This window comes from Panthera pardus, unplaced genomic scaffold, assembly GCF_024362965.1.
Source record: "Panthera pardus isolate Hobbes unplaced genomic scaffold, ASM2436296v1 HiC_scaffold_24, whole genome shotgun sequence".
In the NCBI taxonomy this organism is placed as follows: Eukaryota; Metazoa; Chordata; class Mammalia; order Carnivora; family Felidae; genus Panthera; species Panthera pardus.
In genome coordinates, this window is record NW_026526810.1 from 100,650,687 (window position 1) to 100,665,526 (window position 14,840).

A 14,840-nucleotide genomic window follows, 5' to 3' on the forward strand; every position below is an offset into this window, starting at 1 on the left:
AAGCATAGGTGCATGTGAGCAGGGGAGGGGCAGAGACCTAGAATCCCAAGCAGGCTCCACACTCTCAGCACAGAGCCTGATGTAGGGCTCAAACTCACAAACAGTGAGATCATGACCTGAGCCGAAATCAAGAATAGGATGCTTAACTAAGCCACTCAGGCGCATTGATGCATTTTTAATGCAGGTGAGAAAGACGTTGTATATACAAGGGGAAGTAGCTGAAAATACAGAAGCGAGGGGCAAAAATATAGGGATAATTGTTTTGACGAAAGGGAGAGAGATGGGGTCCAGAGAACAGACTGCACACAAAGCAATACATGCATTCCATATTTGACTGCTCCTAGATATATTTTTTAAATTAAAGTTTAGTTAATGCAAATGTTACATTAGTTTCAGGTGTACAGCATAGAGATTCGACAAGTTTATACATTATGTCATACTCACCACAAGTGTAGCTACCATCTGTCACCATACAATGCTATTATAATACCACTGAATATATTCCTTAGCCTGTACCTTTCATCCCCATGATTTATACACTCCATAGCTGGAAACCTGTATCCCTCTCTGCCTTTCACCCATTTTGCCCAGCCCCTCCCATCTGGTACCCATCAATCCTTTGTATTTATGAGTTTGTTTCTGCTTTTTTTTTTTTTTTTTTTGTAGATTCCATACCTAAGTGAAATCATATGGTATTTGTCTTTCTCAGTCTGACTTACTTTACTTAGCATACTACCCTCTAGGTCCATCCATGTTGTTCTAAATGACAGGGCCTCATTCTTTTTTATGGCTGAGTAATGTTCCATTGTGTCTGTATACCATATTCTCTTTATCCATTTATGTATTGATGGACAGTTAGGTTGCTTCCATATCTTGGCTATTGTAAATAATGCTGCAATAAGCATAGAGGTGCATATCTCTTTTCAAATCACTGCTCCTAGATATATTAACAGCTCTGTAAAGATGAAGGTGATGATGTTGGGGAAGATGGTTGCTCCTGTTTGAGAACTCACTACATGTCGGGTGCCACGCTGATTATTTTCCATGGGTTACCACATTTAATTCTTGATATAGCTGTCTTTATTATCTCCTTTTATTGCTTAGGAAACTGAAGCACAGAGAGGTTAAATAATTTGCCCAAGGCCGCTTGTGGTAGAGTGTGATTTCCTCACAGGCAGCATAACTACAGAACCCACACCACTAAGCACTACTACCTATGCTGCCTCTGAAGAGAGGGGAGACAATGAATATGTGCATACTTTCCTCATGTTATGTGCTGGCTTTGATTGCAGACACTATCATTTTGCAGACTACCAAGCTATTATCTTGCCTGCCGTTTTTTGTTTTGTTCTTTCATCGGCTTGCCACTAGGTCAGTTCAGTGAGGCAGTACCACTTATTTTCTTGATCTTTTCATGGTATCGGACCTAGTTTGAATCATCCTTTCTCTGTTTTTCTGGATGGTAGGGTGAGGTAAATATTATCCCTTCATATTATTAGTCTACAGATTAAACCTGCCCAGGGATTAAAGCTGCTTTTAGGAGACTCATTTTCATAAGCTTTCACAGATACCCAACTCCCTTGAATAACTCTTATTGACACCTGCTCTGTAATTAATTCCTTAATACCAGTTGCTTTCTGGATTTCTTTACCGAGAGAAGTCTTGTCTCAAATGTCATTTCTTTAGAGGAGTCTTTCCTCAATCCTGAATTAGTTCTGGTCTCCCTGCTATATGCACCTCAGAGCTGAACTCAAAGGTTGGGATTCTTTAAGGTATACTGGGTAGCACTTAACCAAAGTTAAGTAACACTCAGGATATTTTGATGAGGAGGAGGAGAAGGCAGAAGATGGAATTTAAGTTTTTAGAATTCTAAAATATTATCAGTCAAAATATAGTTCTAATTTCTTACATGGATGGCATGGATGAGGAATTTTCTTGTCACCATTGATGATGATAATCATCATATTACATAGTTGGATTTGTAAAAATATATCCAGGAAATGACTTTTTCTCCAGTTGCGAATATTGATAAATGCAGATGTCTGAAAGTTTGTCTCAAGTGATTATTTTTTAAGCTTTAGGCAGCTGTGTTTTTAAGGGACTTGCTTTTCTAACACTGATCAACCATTTCCAACTCAACCCATTTGACAGATGTCTCTCTTACAGTTTGTGTGTTTGAAACTGAATATTAGTCTGAGGATAGGAACAAGAGGAGTTCTATTCCAGATGGAAGAGAGCACATGTGCAAAAGTATACAGGTCTGGCATCTGAAGAGCCAGCCTAGCAGGATGTACTAGACAACAGTCTTTTCCCTTTCTCTGTACACAGTGCTGGGGATGCCAGCAAGTGTGAACACTGGTACAGTATTTGCCACTCTAATTAATAAACATAAACCTTAATCAGTTGATAGAACTAAAAGTTAGTTTACTTTAATAGTGATGATCTTTTTTCTTTTGTGTTCTTTTGCCAGTTCCTCCTGAAGCCATTGGCTTCTTATCTGCAGTTGGTGTCTTTATTGTTCTTCTGGTTGTCCTCTTCCTCTTCATCAATAAGAAGATATATTTAGAAAAAATAGGACTTCCATGCCTGGAACAACGAGGGAAAAGGAAGCACTCTAAAGACAAGATTGGGATCCGTGAGGGGCTGGGTAAGGATGATGTTTCACATTCTCTCGAGCTTGACGACTTGCTGTGGTTTGGGTTGGTGGGGGGAATGTCACTGTTTCCAGGATAGGCCCCATTAAGAAATCACATGTGAGCTGTTTGACCACTGCTGTGGTAGACATGATGAATGGATATTACTAAAAAAATACATTAGTCTTATGAAAGTAATGCCCTCCTTCGTGTTTGAAGAGTAGATGGGAAAAGGCTGACCACCACTTCCTGTCATCTTAGCTTTTTAGATGTTTGTGTTGAGTTTCCCTCTGACTAATGCTTGACCAAAAAATAGTTTTTCACTGACAAGAGCCTTGATATGTTTTAGTCTCATTATATTGGAACAGTGTTGACCTTTCAGTTCAGTTGGATGTTTTTGACTTTTGTTGCTCAGTACCATTTCCCACCCCATATGGCAACACTTTTCCAAAGGTGGTTTTTACTCCTTAAGCTCACCAAATCTAGTACATCATTTACTAACAGCCTTCAATTTGTTGGAGGAAAATAACATACTTAAAGAAATAATTGGCTTCCTGTTCTTAAAGGACATATTTTATTTTCAATTGCTGAAGCGTAGAACTTTGTGGTACAGGAGGTTACCACAGAGTGACGGTTATCATCACACAGAAGCCAGACATTTAAAGATAATGCTCTTATCTTACAGGTAACAACTTTGCTCTCTCTCTCCCTCTTTCTTTTTTTTCTTTTTTCTTTTTTTGTAAATCAGTCTACTTTTCACTTCCTCCCATGACCCATATGGGGCATGATGTCACTGAGGGAGGAACAATCTTATTTTTTTGAGCAGGGACAAGGCCTTGAGAAACACACACTCCTACCTCCTGGGCATGTGTGAAGGGAGCGTGGACCAAGGAATATACTCAACTTATTGATATGGCAGCTTTTGCAGCCGTGGTTCAGCCTTATTGGTCTAAGAAAAGGCATATTCAGAGATAAATGTGTATTAACTATCTACTGCTTCATAATAAATATCCCAAAGTATGAGCACCTAAAACAATAAATATTTATTCTTATGCAGTTTCTGAAGTTCACAAATTTGAGATTGGTTTAGTGGATAGTTATAGATCAGGGTCTCTCATGAGGCTGCTGTTAGAATGTCAGCTGCGGTCATGTAAAGGCGTGACTAAGGCTGATGGACTCGCTTCCAGGATGGCAGGAGGGCTCAGTTTCTATCCACATGAAACCCTCCACAGGGCAATTGGACTATATTTATGACATGGCAGCTGGCTTCCCTGAGTAGGAGATCCAAGAGAAGGGAGCAAGAAAGAAGCACAGTTCCTTTTAGGACTGAGTCTGGGAAGTCCTACATTGTCACTTCCACCATATGCTAGTGATTTACTACTTTGTGCTTAGAGTCTGCACTCAAGAGAAGGGAAATTATGCTCCACTTTTGAAGGGAAGAGTATCAAAGAGTGTGTGCACGTATTTTTATAATCATAGGAGATAACGTCGGGGGTGTAAATTGCAGATCTGGAAATCTGTTTGGCATTGCTGCTGTTGTAGCCTTATTTTTTGAATACCACTTGGGACATCTGACTCATCTTCTGAAAATAGAATGAAATATTTTAAATAGAGTTTGTCAGGTGAAATCTGGGACTTACAAATGGTTTAACCACTACTATCCCAGCTAGGGCATAGATGTATAAGATAAATAGACTTCTACTTGGTCATGGGGTGGTATGGAGGTAAGATTCATAGTGATTCCACCTTTCCCCTTGAACAGCTGGTGGCCACTAGTTGTGTGACCTGGCAAATTATGGAGCCATTCTTTTTTTTTCTTTTCAAATTTATTTTATTTTTAAATACTTATTTACTTTGAGAGAGAAAGAGAGAGAAAAAAAGAATGAGCTGGGGAGGGGTGGGGGGGTTAGAGGGTCTGAAGCAGGCTCTATGCTGACAGCAGAGAGCCCAATGTGGGGCTCGAATTCACAAACCATGAGATCATGACCTGAGCCAATGTCGGAAGTTCAACTGATTCACCCACCCAGGTGCCCCAAATTTATTTCTTTTGAGAGAAAGAGAGAAAGCGTGCATGCAAGCAGGGGAGGGGAAGAAAGAAAGAGAGAGAGAGAATCCAAGAAATCTCCCGTCAGTGCAGATCCCGATAGGGGGCTCAGTCCCACCAACCAAGAGATCATGACCTGAGCTGAAATCCAGAGTTGGACACTTAACCAACTGAGCCACCCACGTCTCCCCTGGAACCATCCTAAACTTCAATTTCCTCATACAGTGTGGAGGTTCCTCAAAAAATTAAAAATAGACCTACCCTATGACCCAGCAATAGCACTGCTAGGAATTTACCCAAGGGATACAGGAGTACTGATGCATAGGGGCACTTGTACCCCAATGTTTATAGCAGCACTCTCAACAATAGCCAAATTATGGAAAGAGCCTAAATGTTCATCAACTGATGAATGGATAAAAAATTGTGGTTTATATACACAATGGAGTACTACGTGGCAATGAGAAAGAATGAAATATGGCCCTTTGTAGCAACATGGATGGAACTGGAGAGTGTGATGCTAAGTGAAATAAGCCATACAGAGAAAGACAGATACCATACGGTTTCACTCTTGTGTGGATCCTGAGAAACTTAACAGAAACCCATGGAAGAGGGGAAGGAAAAAAAAAAAGAGGTTAAAGTGGAAGAGAGCCAAGGCATAAGAGACTGTTAAAAACTGAGAACAAACTGAGGGTTGATGGGGGGTGGGAGGGAGGGGAGGGTGTGTGATGGGTATTGAGGAGGCCACCTTTTGGGATGCGCACTGGGTGTTGTATGGAAACCAATTTGACAATAAACTTCATATATTGAAAAAAAATTAAAAAAAAATTGTTAGAGATTAGCACAATGTGAAAGCAAAAAAAAAAAAAATAAACTTCAATTTCCTCATCTCTATATTGGGATAATCAATAAATGTTCTATAGGGTTGATCCAGATAAATGAATTACTTTTGTAAAGGTACCAGCATGGTGCCTATGGTGAAAGTCCTAGTAGAACCATAGCTGTGCAGTGTTAGCAAAATACGAATCACAGTAATGGCATCTAGGAATGACATCACCCACAAACACATCACATTCATCGCTTAAACTGGGAGATTAAAATTGGTGAGGTTTTCTCCTTTGCAAACTATAATGGGTACAAAGAACTAAGGTTAGAGCTATTTAAGATTTTTGTCCTGTTTGACATGTTATCTGAGTATTTTAGAGACAATTATGAATTATACTTGCAAATAAGTTGAAGTTTGAAGATAATGTTGAAACAATAACAATAAAGCATGAACTAGGAGCTGTCAGCTGAAGAAACGCTGAGAAATCCATGTCTCAAACTCAGAGTGGGTTCATAAAAAGGGAGCTTTAAAAATAGTTTAATTAGGAGACTCTCCAAATTATGTCTAAGAACCATACACCTTCATTATGACATTTCTCCCTTTAAAAGTTTAATTATCAATAAAAAGTCTAATTATCACTGATCAAAAGTCTTTTTGAAAAATGTAGTTCTAGCCCAGATTTTATTTAGCATTGATATTTGCCTTAATTATCATCCTCAGAGCACTGCTTTCTCAGTGAAATTGGGATATTCTTAACATAATTTGACAAATGTAAAGAAGTAAGGAAGGCAGCCTGATGTGGTGGAAAGATGCACAGTAAAGGCAGCCAGAGCTTAGTTTCATCCTAATTAGCTGTGATATTTTGGGAATCTCGCTTCACCTCTCTGGGCCTTAAATCTTCATTTTCAAATTGATGAGTCTGGACTAGGTTTCTCGCAATTTCTATTGTGCAGTCCTGACAGATTCTTAGGGTTACTATAGCAATTTCTTCTCTTGGTCTCAGTCTATGAATGGATGAGACCTAATAAAAATGATTAAAAATCAACTAGAGCATCCCACTCTTAGATTGAACCATATGAAATTGCCATTTTTATGGATCAAAAAATGGCTGAATATCTGCAACCTACTCATTGTATTCTAATATACATAAAGTTCTGAAAAATAAAATAATTATTTTCATTTGTGTGGTAATATCATGGAGGCAGGACTGACAATCTATTTTCTGAAACCATCATGCACAATAACTTACCTGACAAAAATGCTTTCTTTTAGGCTATAAAGTTTTCAAAATTCAAAGAAATTTATACCTATGGTTCTATTGGTTCTATCTGGATTTAGGTATCAGGAGAAAGAAACTGTTAACTGTTTCTTCCTAATAAGACAGATAGTAGTAATAATTAGACAGTGATAATTAATAGCTATCATTTACTTAGCATTAATATTGCCATGCACCTGCTAAGTATGTTACATGCATTACTTTTCTGTATACAAAGAATGTGTGTTGTTTGGGGAAAGGGTGGATGCTAGTTGGAACAAAAGAGGCATTGTCCAGCTTTGAGATAAAAACTTGATTAAAAATAAAATTCCCATACTGAGATAATAGTTTTTAAAGAAGCCTGGCCTTGCAAGAGAGAAAGGGAGAGAGGAATTTTGTTTTTTTGTTTCTTTATAGATCAAAGGCACCATTTAGAAGTTGGAGCAAAGAACAAACAGAGGGTTACTGGAGGGGTTTTGGGAGGGGGAATGGGCTAAATGGGTAAGGGGCATTAAGGAATCTACTCCTGAAATCATTGTTGCACTATATGCTAACTAACTTGGATGTAAATTTAAAAAATAAAATAAAAAATAAACAAACATTTAAACAAAGAAAGTTGGAGCAAAGAGCTTTAGTTTAAGAGGCACAATGTAAGAAGGGTTAGAGGATATGCTATGTGGAGAGTTAGTCCCAGCTCATGGCTTGGAAAGATGGCAGGGAAAGAGAGACAGGGCTTGAGACATTGTATGGACTCTGAGAAGGGTGGTGGATGTGGGTGTTGGAGTACTTGAGGTGAGATTAGAATCCGACATGGCCTGAGGAGGAGGCAGAAAGCAGCGTGCCTTGTGTTTCCCATTTAGAACTGTGGTAGGAGACTGCCTCACATGTGTCCCATGTGGGCCAAGGGCGGCTGCAACAGGTAAAGCATAGTGGTGGGACTGGAAGGAGAAAGAACTTAAGAAGACTCCCAGGTAGTTCCTCAAGTGAGCATTTCACAGCATGGGATTTAGAAATTTATGCATGGCCCTCTGGGTAGGAGAAGATAGCAGAGGGATGAGAATCCATTAGCCTAGCAGGGAACTGTTGCAACTTGGGGTGAGGCAGGACTGTGTTAGAGGCTGGGGGTGAGCTACCTGGAGCCTCCTGCAGTCAGGGCCTGCTTCATGGGCATGCACCCATGCCTAGAAGGAATTCTGTGCTTGGTTTAATGCTCTGATATTGCCATTTAAAAATTCTTAATGATTTGTAAGCCAAGGTTTTTGTGTTCTCACTTTGCATTGGGTCTTACAAATTTTTTAGTTCATGTTGCCTGAAATTATCACCAGGAAGTACTGCAGATATGAAAACGTCACAGGGAAAGCTATAGGGATAGAAGCCAATTTCTCTGGAAGTCAGGTGAGCCAGGACGGGGAATGGCACATCATGGTAAATAAGTTTACACCTATGCTCCCTGATATTTTGGAAAAAGAAGGTGGGAGTGGAAATCCCAAACACTGGGTACTTATCCAAAATGAAGTTGACTGAATTACTTTCAGTGGCCAACCTGAAGTTTTGTTTCTTGACACTGAATATGGGGTGGGGGGGAGGTGCACAGAGAAAGACAGGAGTGCCGTGAGACAACATGAAGACAAGCTTCTGTACATTTAGGCAAAGCTGGTGCTCACCTAGTGCTCAGCAGTAAAGCTGAGTATCAGCGGGAGCTCAGAAACAAGGTGGTTCAAATGTGGCAATTTCTCCCTGCCAGCTGAGAAGAAGGCCCAGTTGACTGGTCCCTCCCCAAGACCACCCTCACCTCTTTATCTGAAGCTAAATGGTTAGCTTCTGGCCAGCAGGGGCCTCCCAGCTATGCCATTTCCTTCTGCTTGAGATGTGATGGCTGCTGTTGTCAAATATTTATTTCATTTCTGCATTTAGGTTATTTAGGTCAGAATATGCTCAAGTACAACTTTCTCAGTCTACAATTCAATAAACAGATCCTATTATCTCCATTTTGTTGATGAAGAAACTGAAGTTCAGAGAGACATTTTTCCTCCCCAAGCTCTTAAGTGGCAGAGCTGGGATGCTTGTTCAAGAGCACCTTATGCTGGAGGCCCAGACCTTACTTTTTTCCACCCACCTAATCTTCCCAATTCAGTCCACTAGTTCATGCTTTTGAACTTCTGGGATGTGAAAAAAATAAGGGAAAGGAGGTTTTGGTTTCTTGTGGCTGCCATACAAAATGTCACAAACTTGGTGTCTTATAACAACATGAATTTATTTTTGGTACCATTCTGGAGACCAAAATTTTAAAATCAGGGTGTCAGCAGGTCCACACTCTCCTAGCTCCAACCTCCTTCTCCATCTTCACATTGCCTTCTCCTGTTTGTGTCTCTGCTGTTTCATTTGTCATTGGATTTAGGTTTTATCCTGATAATATAGGAATATCTCATCTAAAGATCATTAACTACATCTGCAAAGACCCTGCCAACATTTGTGGGTTCCAAGGATTAGGACATGGGCATATCTTTTTTGTGGGGGACACCGTTCAGCTGCTACAAGGGGGGAAGATGTGGAAGCATCACCTGGAAACGGTTTTTAACCATTCCAGATTATGAGAGTTGATGAAGAATTGAATGCAGGATTCTCTTTTCTCCATTTTCCTCACTGATATTCCACATGTCCCATCTGGGGTTAGAATGATGCTTACAAAGAGATACAACAAAAGCTTATCAAGTGTTTATGATATGGATTGTGATATCCATCAGGGTGCTTTCCAACTGAAAGCCCATTTGAACTACACTGGGTCTCAATCCTGGAAAACTTAAAAAAACAAAACAAATCAAAACCCAAATCCTACTGCAAACTAATTAAATCATAATAGAGAGCAACAGTGGCAGTGGCAGAACAAACTATATAGCTTTAAAAAGAATACTAGGTGACCTAAAAGTGCAGGCAGGGTGGAGTACCATTGATGGATGCAGGGTAGGCTTATGGCTAACTTCCTCTTTCAGGTCAGGAAGGATAGTATGTGAGCAGAGTTGTCTTTTTGTCTATTAATATAATTTATTGTCAAATTGGCTTACATACAACACCCAGTGCTCATCCAACAAGTGCCCTCCTCATCCCCATCACCCGTTTTCCCCTCTCCCCTACCCCCATCCTCCCTCATTTTGTTCTCTGTATTTATTTATTTATTTATTTTTATTTATTTTAATTATGAAATTTATTGTCAAATTGGTTTCCATACAACACCCAGTGCTCATCCCAACAGGTGCCCTCAATACTCATGTTCTCTGTATTTAAAAGTGTTTATGGTTTGCCTCCCTCCCTCTCTGTTTGTTCACTATTTTTTTCCCTTCCCTTCTCAAGTTAAGTGTCTCAAGATCCACATATGAGTGAAAATATATGATATCTGTCATTCTCTGACTTATTTCACTCAGCATAATACCTTCCATTTCCATCCACATTGCTGCAAATGGCATGATTTCATTCTTTCTCATTGCCAAGTAGTATTCCATTGTATATATAAACTACATCTTCTTTATCCATTCATCACTTGATAGACATTTAGGCTCTTTCCATACTTTGGCTATTGTTGAAAGTGCTGCTGTAAACATTGGGGTACATGTGCCCTTATAAATCAGCACTCCTGTATCCCTAGCAGTGCTATTGCTGGGTCATAAGGTAGTTCTATTTTTAATTTTTTGAGGAACCTCCACACTGTTTTCCGGAGCGGCTGCACCAGTTTGCATTCCCACCAGCAGTGCAAGAGGGTTCTCATTTCTCCACATCCTCACTAGCATCTGTAGTTTCCTGATTTGTTCATTTTAGTCCCTCTGACAGATGTGAGGTGGTATCTCAGTGTAGCTTTGATTTGTATTTCCCTGATGATGAGTGATGTTAAACATCTTTTCATGTGGCAGTTGGCCATCTGGATGTCTTCTTTGGAAAAGTGGCTATTCATATCTTCTGCCCGTTTCTTCACTGGATTATTTGTTTTTTTGGGTGTTGAGTTTGGTAAGTTCTTTATAGATTTTTGGATACTAGCCCTTTATCCGATATATCATTTGCAAATATCTTTTCCCATTCCATCGGTTGCCTTTTAGTTTTGTTGATTGTTTCCTTTGCAGTGCAGAAGCTTTTTATTTGATGAGGTCCCAATAGTCCATTTTGCTTTTAATTCCCTTGCCTTTGGGGATGTGTCGAGTAAGAAATTGCTGCAGCTGAGGTCACCCACAAATGTATGGCCAACTAATCTTTGACAAAGCAGGAAAGAGCATCCAATGGAAAAAAGACAATTTCTTTAGCAAATGGTGCTGGGAGAACTGGACAGCAACATGCAGAAGAATGAAACTAGACCACTGTCTTACACCATACACAAAAATAAACCCAAAATGGATGAAAGAGCTAAATGTGAGACAGGAAACCATCAACACCCTGGAGGAGAAAGCAGGCAACAATCTCTTCAACCTGAGCAGAGTATTAACACTAGCCAAATACACCCGTCCTTCTGCCCCCAAGGTATCGAAACAGTTCTAACTTGGTCATTAAGAAAGTTTTTTCCTTTATGATAGCTTCCCTTTCCAAAGCTCCATGAATACCATGACACAACCAGCAGTTTACTTCTGTATGTAGATTGAAAAAATAAGACAGATGCCTGGGTAGCTCGGTTGTTTAAGTGTCCAACTTTGGCTCAGCTCATGATCTTGTGGTTTGTGAGTTCAGGCCCTGCCTCAGGGGCTCTGTGCTGACAGCTCAGAACCTGGAGCCTGTTTCATATTCTGTGTCTCCTTCTCTCTCTGCCCCTCCCCACCTTTGGCTGTTTCTCTCTCTCTCTCTCTCTCTCTCTTTATCCATTCATCAGTTGATAGACATTTAGGCTCTTTCCATACTTTGGCTAAAATGAATAAACATTAAAAAAATAAGATATTTAGAAGAAGTACCTACTTTATAAGATTATTCAGAGTTTCCAAATTATAATCAATTTCAATTCATATTCAAGATTCTGAAAGTTTTATAATTTTTTAGTGAATTTGACCCAAACAGAAGAGTTTGGCTGTTTCGTTGATAAAACTTCCAGCATTTTCTGAATGATTTTGATAATATTTCATTTTCCTTTTATGCCCAAACAAGAAAGAGAAATGACAAATAGATAAAAAGAAATAAAAATATAAAGAGTACTCACCAGCAGATATGAATGGTTTCACTTTTTATTTTTGACTCCTTGAGGTGAGAGAGACATTTAGCCATGTGCACATCTTACAGTTGTAAGTAACTAGCATCAACTTCTTTGTACATTATGTTTAGTATGATTGATAAACTAATTATAGGCAGAAAGGGGTGGGGTTTTTTAAAGGATACTGTAAACGCAGCCTGGTCCATACTCTACTGAAGGTTTTAGATGCCGTCTTTAGCACTGTGCATTATTTTACCTGTACCCAGAATTTAGGTTTCTTCACCTATAGATCTGTGCATTGGTTTTAGGCTCAGACTACTTAGATGAATTGCAAATGGATCAAATAGTTTGGAATTTTAAAGAAGTTCAATATTTTCTTTTTCATTTCTTTCTAATAGGATAATTGAAAACTATAAATGCCATTGAAATGCTTTTTATACAATTTACCAACTTTGGGATTACACAATAATATGTTTTAGAATTATGGATTAAATAATATGTAGAACTACCCTCCATCTCTCCCCATTTTTGCTCTCAAATGTGGGATTTCAGAGTGGAATAAATGGAATAGCCCCTCTATACTTCTGATGTCACTCTTCCCCAGTGAAGAATGTGCAAAACGAGACCGAGCTTGAAGTGTAGCACCTAGAGTAAAAGATTCATATCTTTTACTATATCTAAATTGAATAGTAATCTCTCTTCTGATTTCAAGGCCTTAATTTGTGTAGAATATGCATTTCTCTAACTATGTGTTATATTAGGTTGAACTCTATGAAATTACTATTTTTGTAGGTTGGCAGTTTCATATCATTCAACATAATACGTGAGATGAAAAATTGAGAATTAAGGCACTGTAAAGGTTTCAACACTAAGACAAGTCATGGCATGTGTCATTGTGTTGTCTATTGTTTTATTGACTTATTGTTTTATTGACTTATTTTAATTGAGATATAAATTAAACTTACATAGACTTATTGTCTATATGTCCATTCAGTACTATTTGTAAGGAATCTGTGTTATGCTACAGTGTGCTAAGTGCTAGAAATAAAATGGTGAAAGAGAAAGATATAGTCCCTACTCTCTTGGAAATTAATTAATTAAATTTTTGTATGAAGAAGGACAAAAAACTGAAAGTAAAGAGACAACATGTAGATTGTTACAAATACTACTGGGGACTAAAATAATAATTGTTAAGGTGGGGAGATTTACTCTAGATGGGGTTCAACACATCTTGCTCGTTGCTGGGTAGAGAGAAACACACACCATACCACACCACACCACATTATTATTGGGTCTGTTTCTCTGGAGAACCCTTATTAATACAGCTCCTATAGCTGCTACAGACTTTTTAGTTATCATGCCCTTTATCTAAATTTATCTCTATATCTATCTTCACCTATAACTATGCCTATATCTAAATTGTTAATATAAATATAAATAAATATTTATATAATGGAGAGAAATATAGATCTCCATCTGTATGTCTGTGGAGGTGGAGAGATGGAGAGAGGGAGAGAGACTGAGAGAGAAAGAGAGAGAGAGAGAGATTATTTTAAGGAATTAGTTTATACAATTATAGAGGCTGGCAAGTCCAAAATCTACAGGGTGGGCTGATAGGCTAGAAACCCAAGGAGGAGCTGATGTTGTAGTTGAAGTCCAAAGGTTGTCTGCTGTCCGAATTCCTTCTTGCTCTTGGGAGGTGAATCTTTGTTCTGTTAAGGTCCTCAATTGATTGGATGAGGCTCACCCACATTATGGAGGGCATTCTGCTTTACACAAAGCCTACCAATTTAAACATTAATCTCATCCACAGAAAACACCCTCACAGAAATACCCAGAGTAATGTTTGATCAAATACCTAGGCACCATGGCTCAGTCAAGTTGACACATAATATTAACCATCATAGGCACTTACTTAACATCTGCGTGTTCTTGTTTCCTTCAATGTATTATGGTAAAGAGGTTGAGAAGAGAGCTTCACTTTTTAAAAACTTTTTATTATTGAAATACTTACAAGAAAGTAGAGAGAGAATTGTATAATGAACCCCCATATACCAATCATTCAGCTTCAACAATTATTAACACAGACCACTCATTTCTAAATTATACACTATTGTTTCCATTTCCTTATTTTCCTTGGGAAATAGTGGGAATAAATTTATTCCTTTAAAATCTCTCAGCCTTTACTATTTGTTTTCTTTTTTTTTTTTTTTAATTTTTTTTTTCAACGTTTTTTATTTATTTTTGGGACAGACAGAGAGAGACAGAGCATGAACGGGGGAGGGGCAGAGAGAGAGGGAGACACAGAATCGGAAACAGGCTCCAGGCTCCGAGCCATCAGCCCAGAGCCTGACGCGGGGCTCGAACTCACGGACCGCGAGATCGTGACCTGGCTGAAGTCGGACGCTTAACCGACTGCGCCACCCAGGCGCCCCTACTATTTGTTTTCTTGCAAGTTAGATTGTGGGTTATTATCCTCTGCTCAAGAATCTGACCCAGCAAATGAACATGTTACATGCTAGCTGATTGCTGGAGATGGGAGATATTAGATTAAAGGTTCAGAAGACCTTTGACAAATCTGGGTACGTTTACAGTTGGAATATGAGGAGCTCTGCTTTTTGAGCTATTTATATAAGGGTGTATAATGAGTTACCTTAGAAACAGATTCTTGTGGCATTTGAGCTTCCTCTGTGATGCTAGAATATTAATAAAAACAAAGCTGAAGCTCTCTGTAAGTGTGCTGTGAAAATGTTTAACACCTAAGTTTGAGAGCTCCCTAAACACACATCACTATCTCAGAAGCTGTAGAAAATTTCTTTCATGATTTTTTACTTTACCAATGACTCTGTAACATATGGAGGTGTGTGTGTGTGTGTGTGTGTGTGTGTACACTTAGGAACAATTAATGTCAGTGATATAACATATGGGCA

General features: G+C 38.9%; 1 protein-coding gene across 6 annotated transcripts in view; it reads left to right on the forward strand.

Moving 5' to 3' along the window:
* SYT16 (synaptotagmin 16) overlaps nucleotides 1-14,840 on the forward strand; it is a 247,830-nt gene that overhangs the window by 125,088 nt on the left and 107,902 nt on the right. For all 6 annotated transcript variants that reach the window (XM_019451604.2, XM_019451602.2, XM_019451601.2 and 3 more), the window contains exon 2: nucleotides 2,471-2,647. In XM_019451604.2, the coding sequence (XP_019307149.1) occupies nucleotides 2,471-2,647 (177 nt within the window). The remainder of the gene's footprint in view (nucleotides 1-2,470; nucleotides 2,648-14,840) is intronic.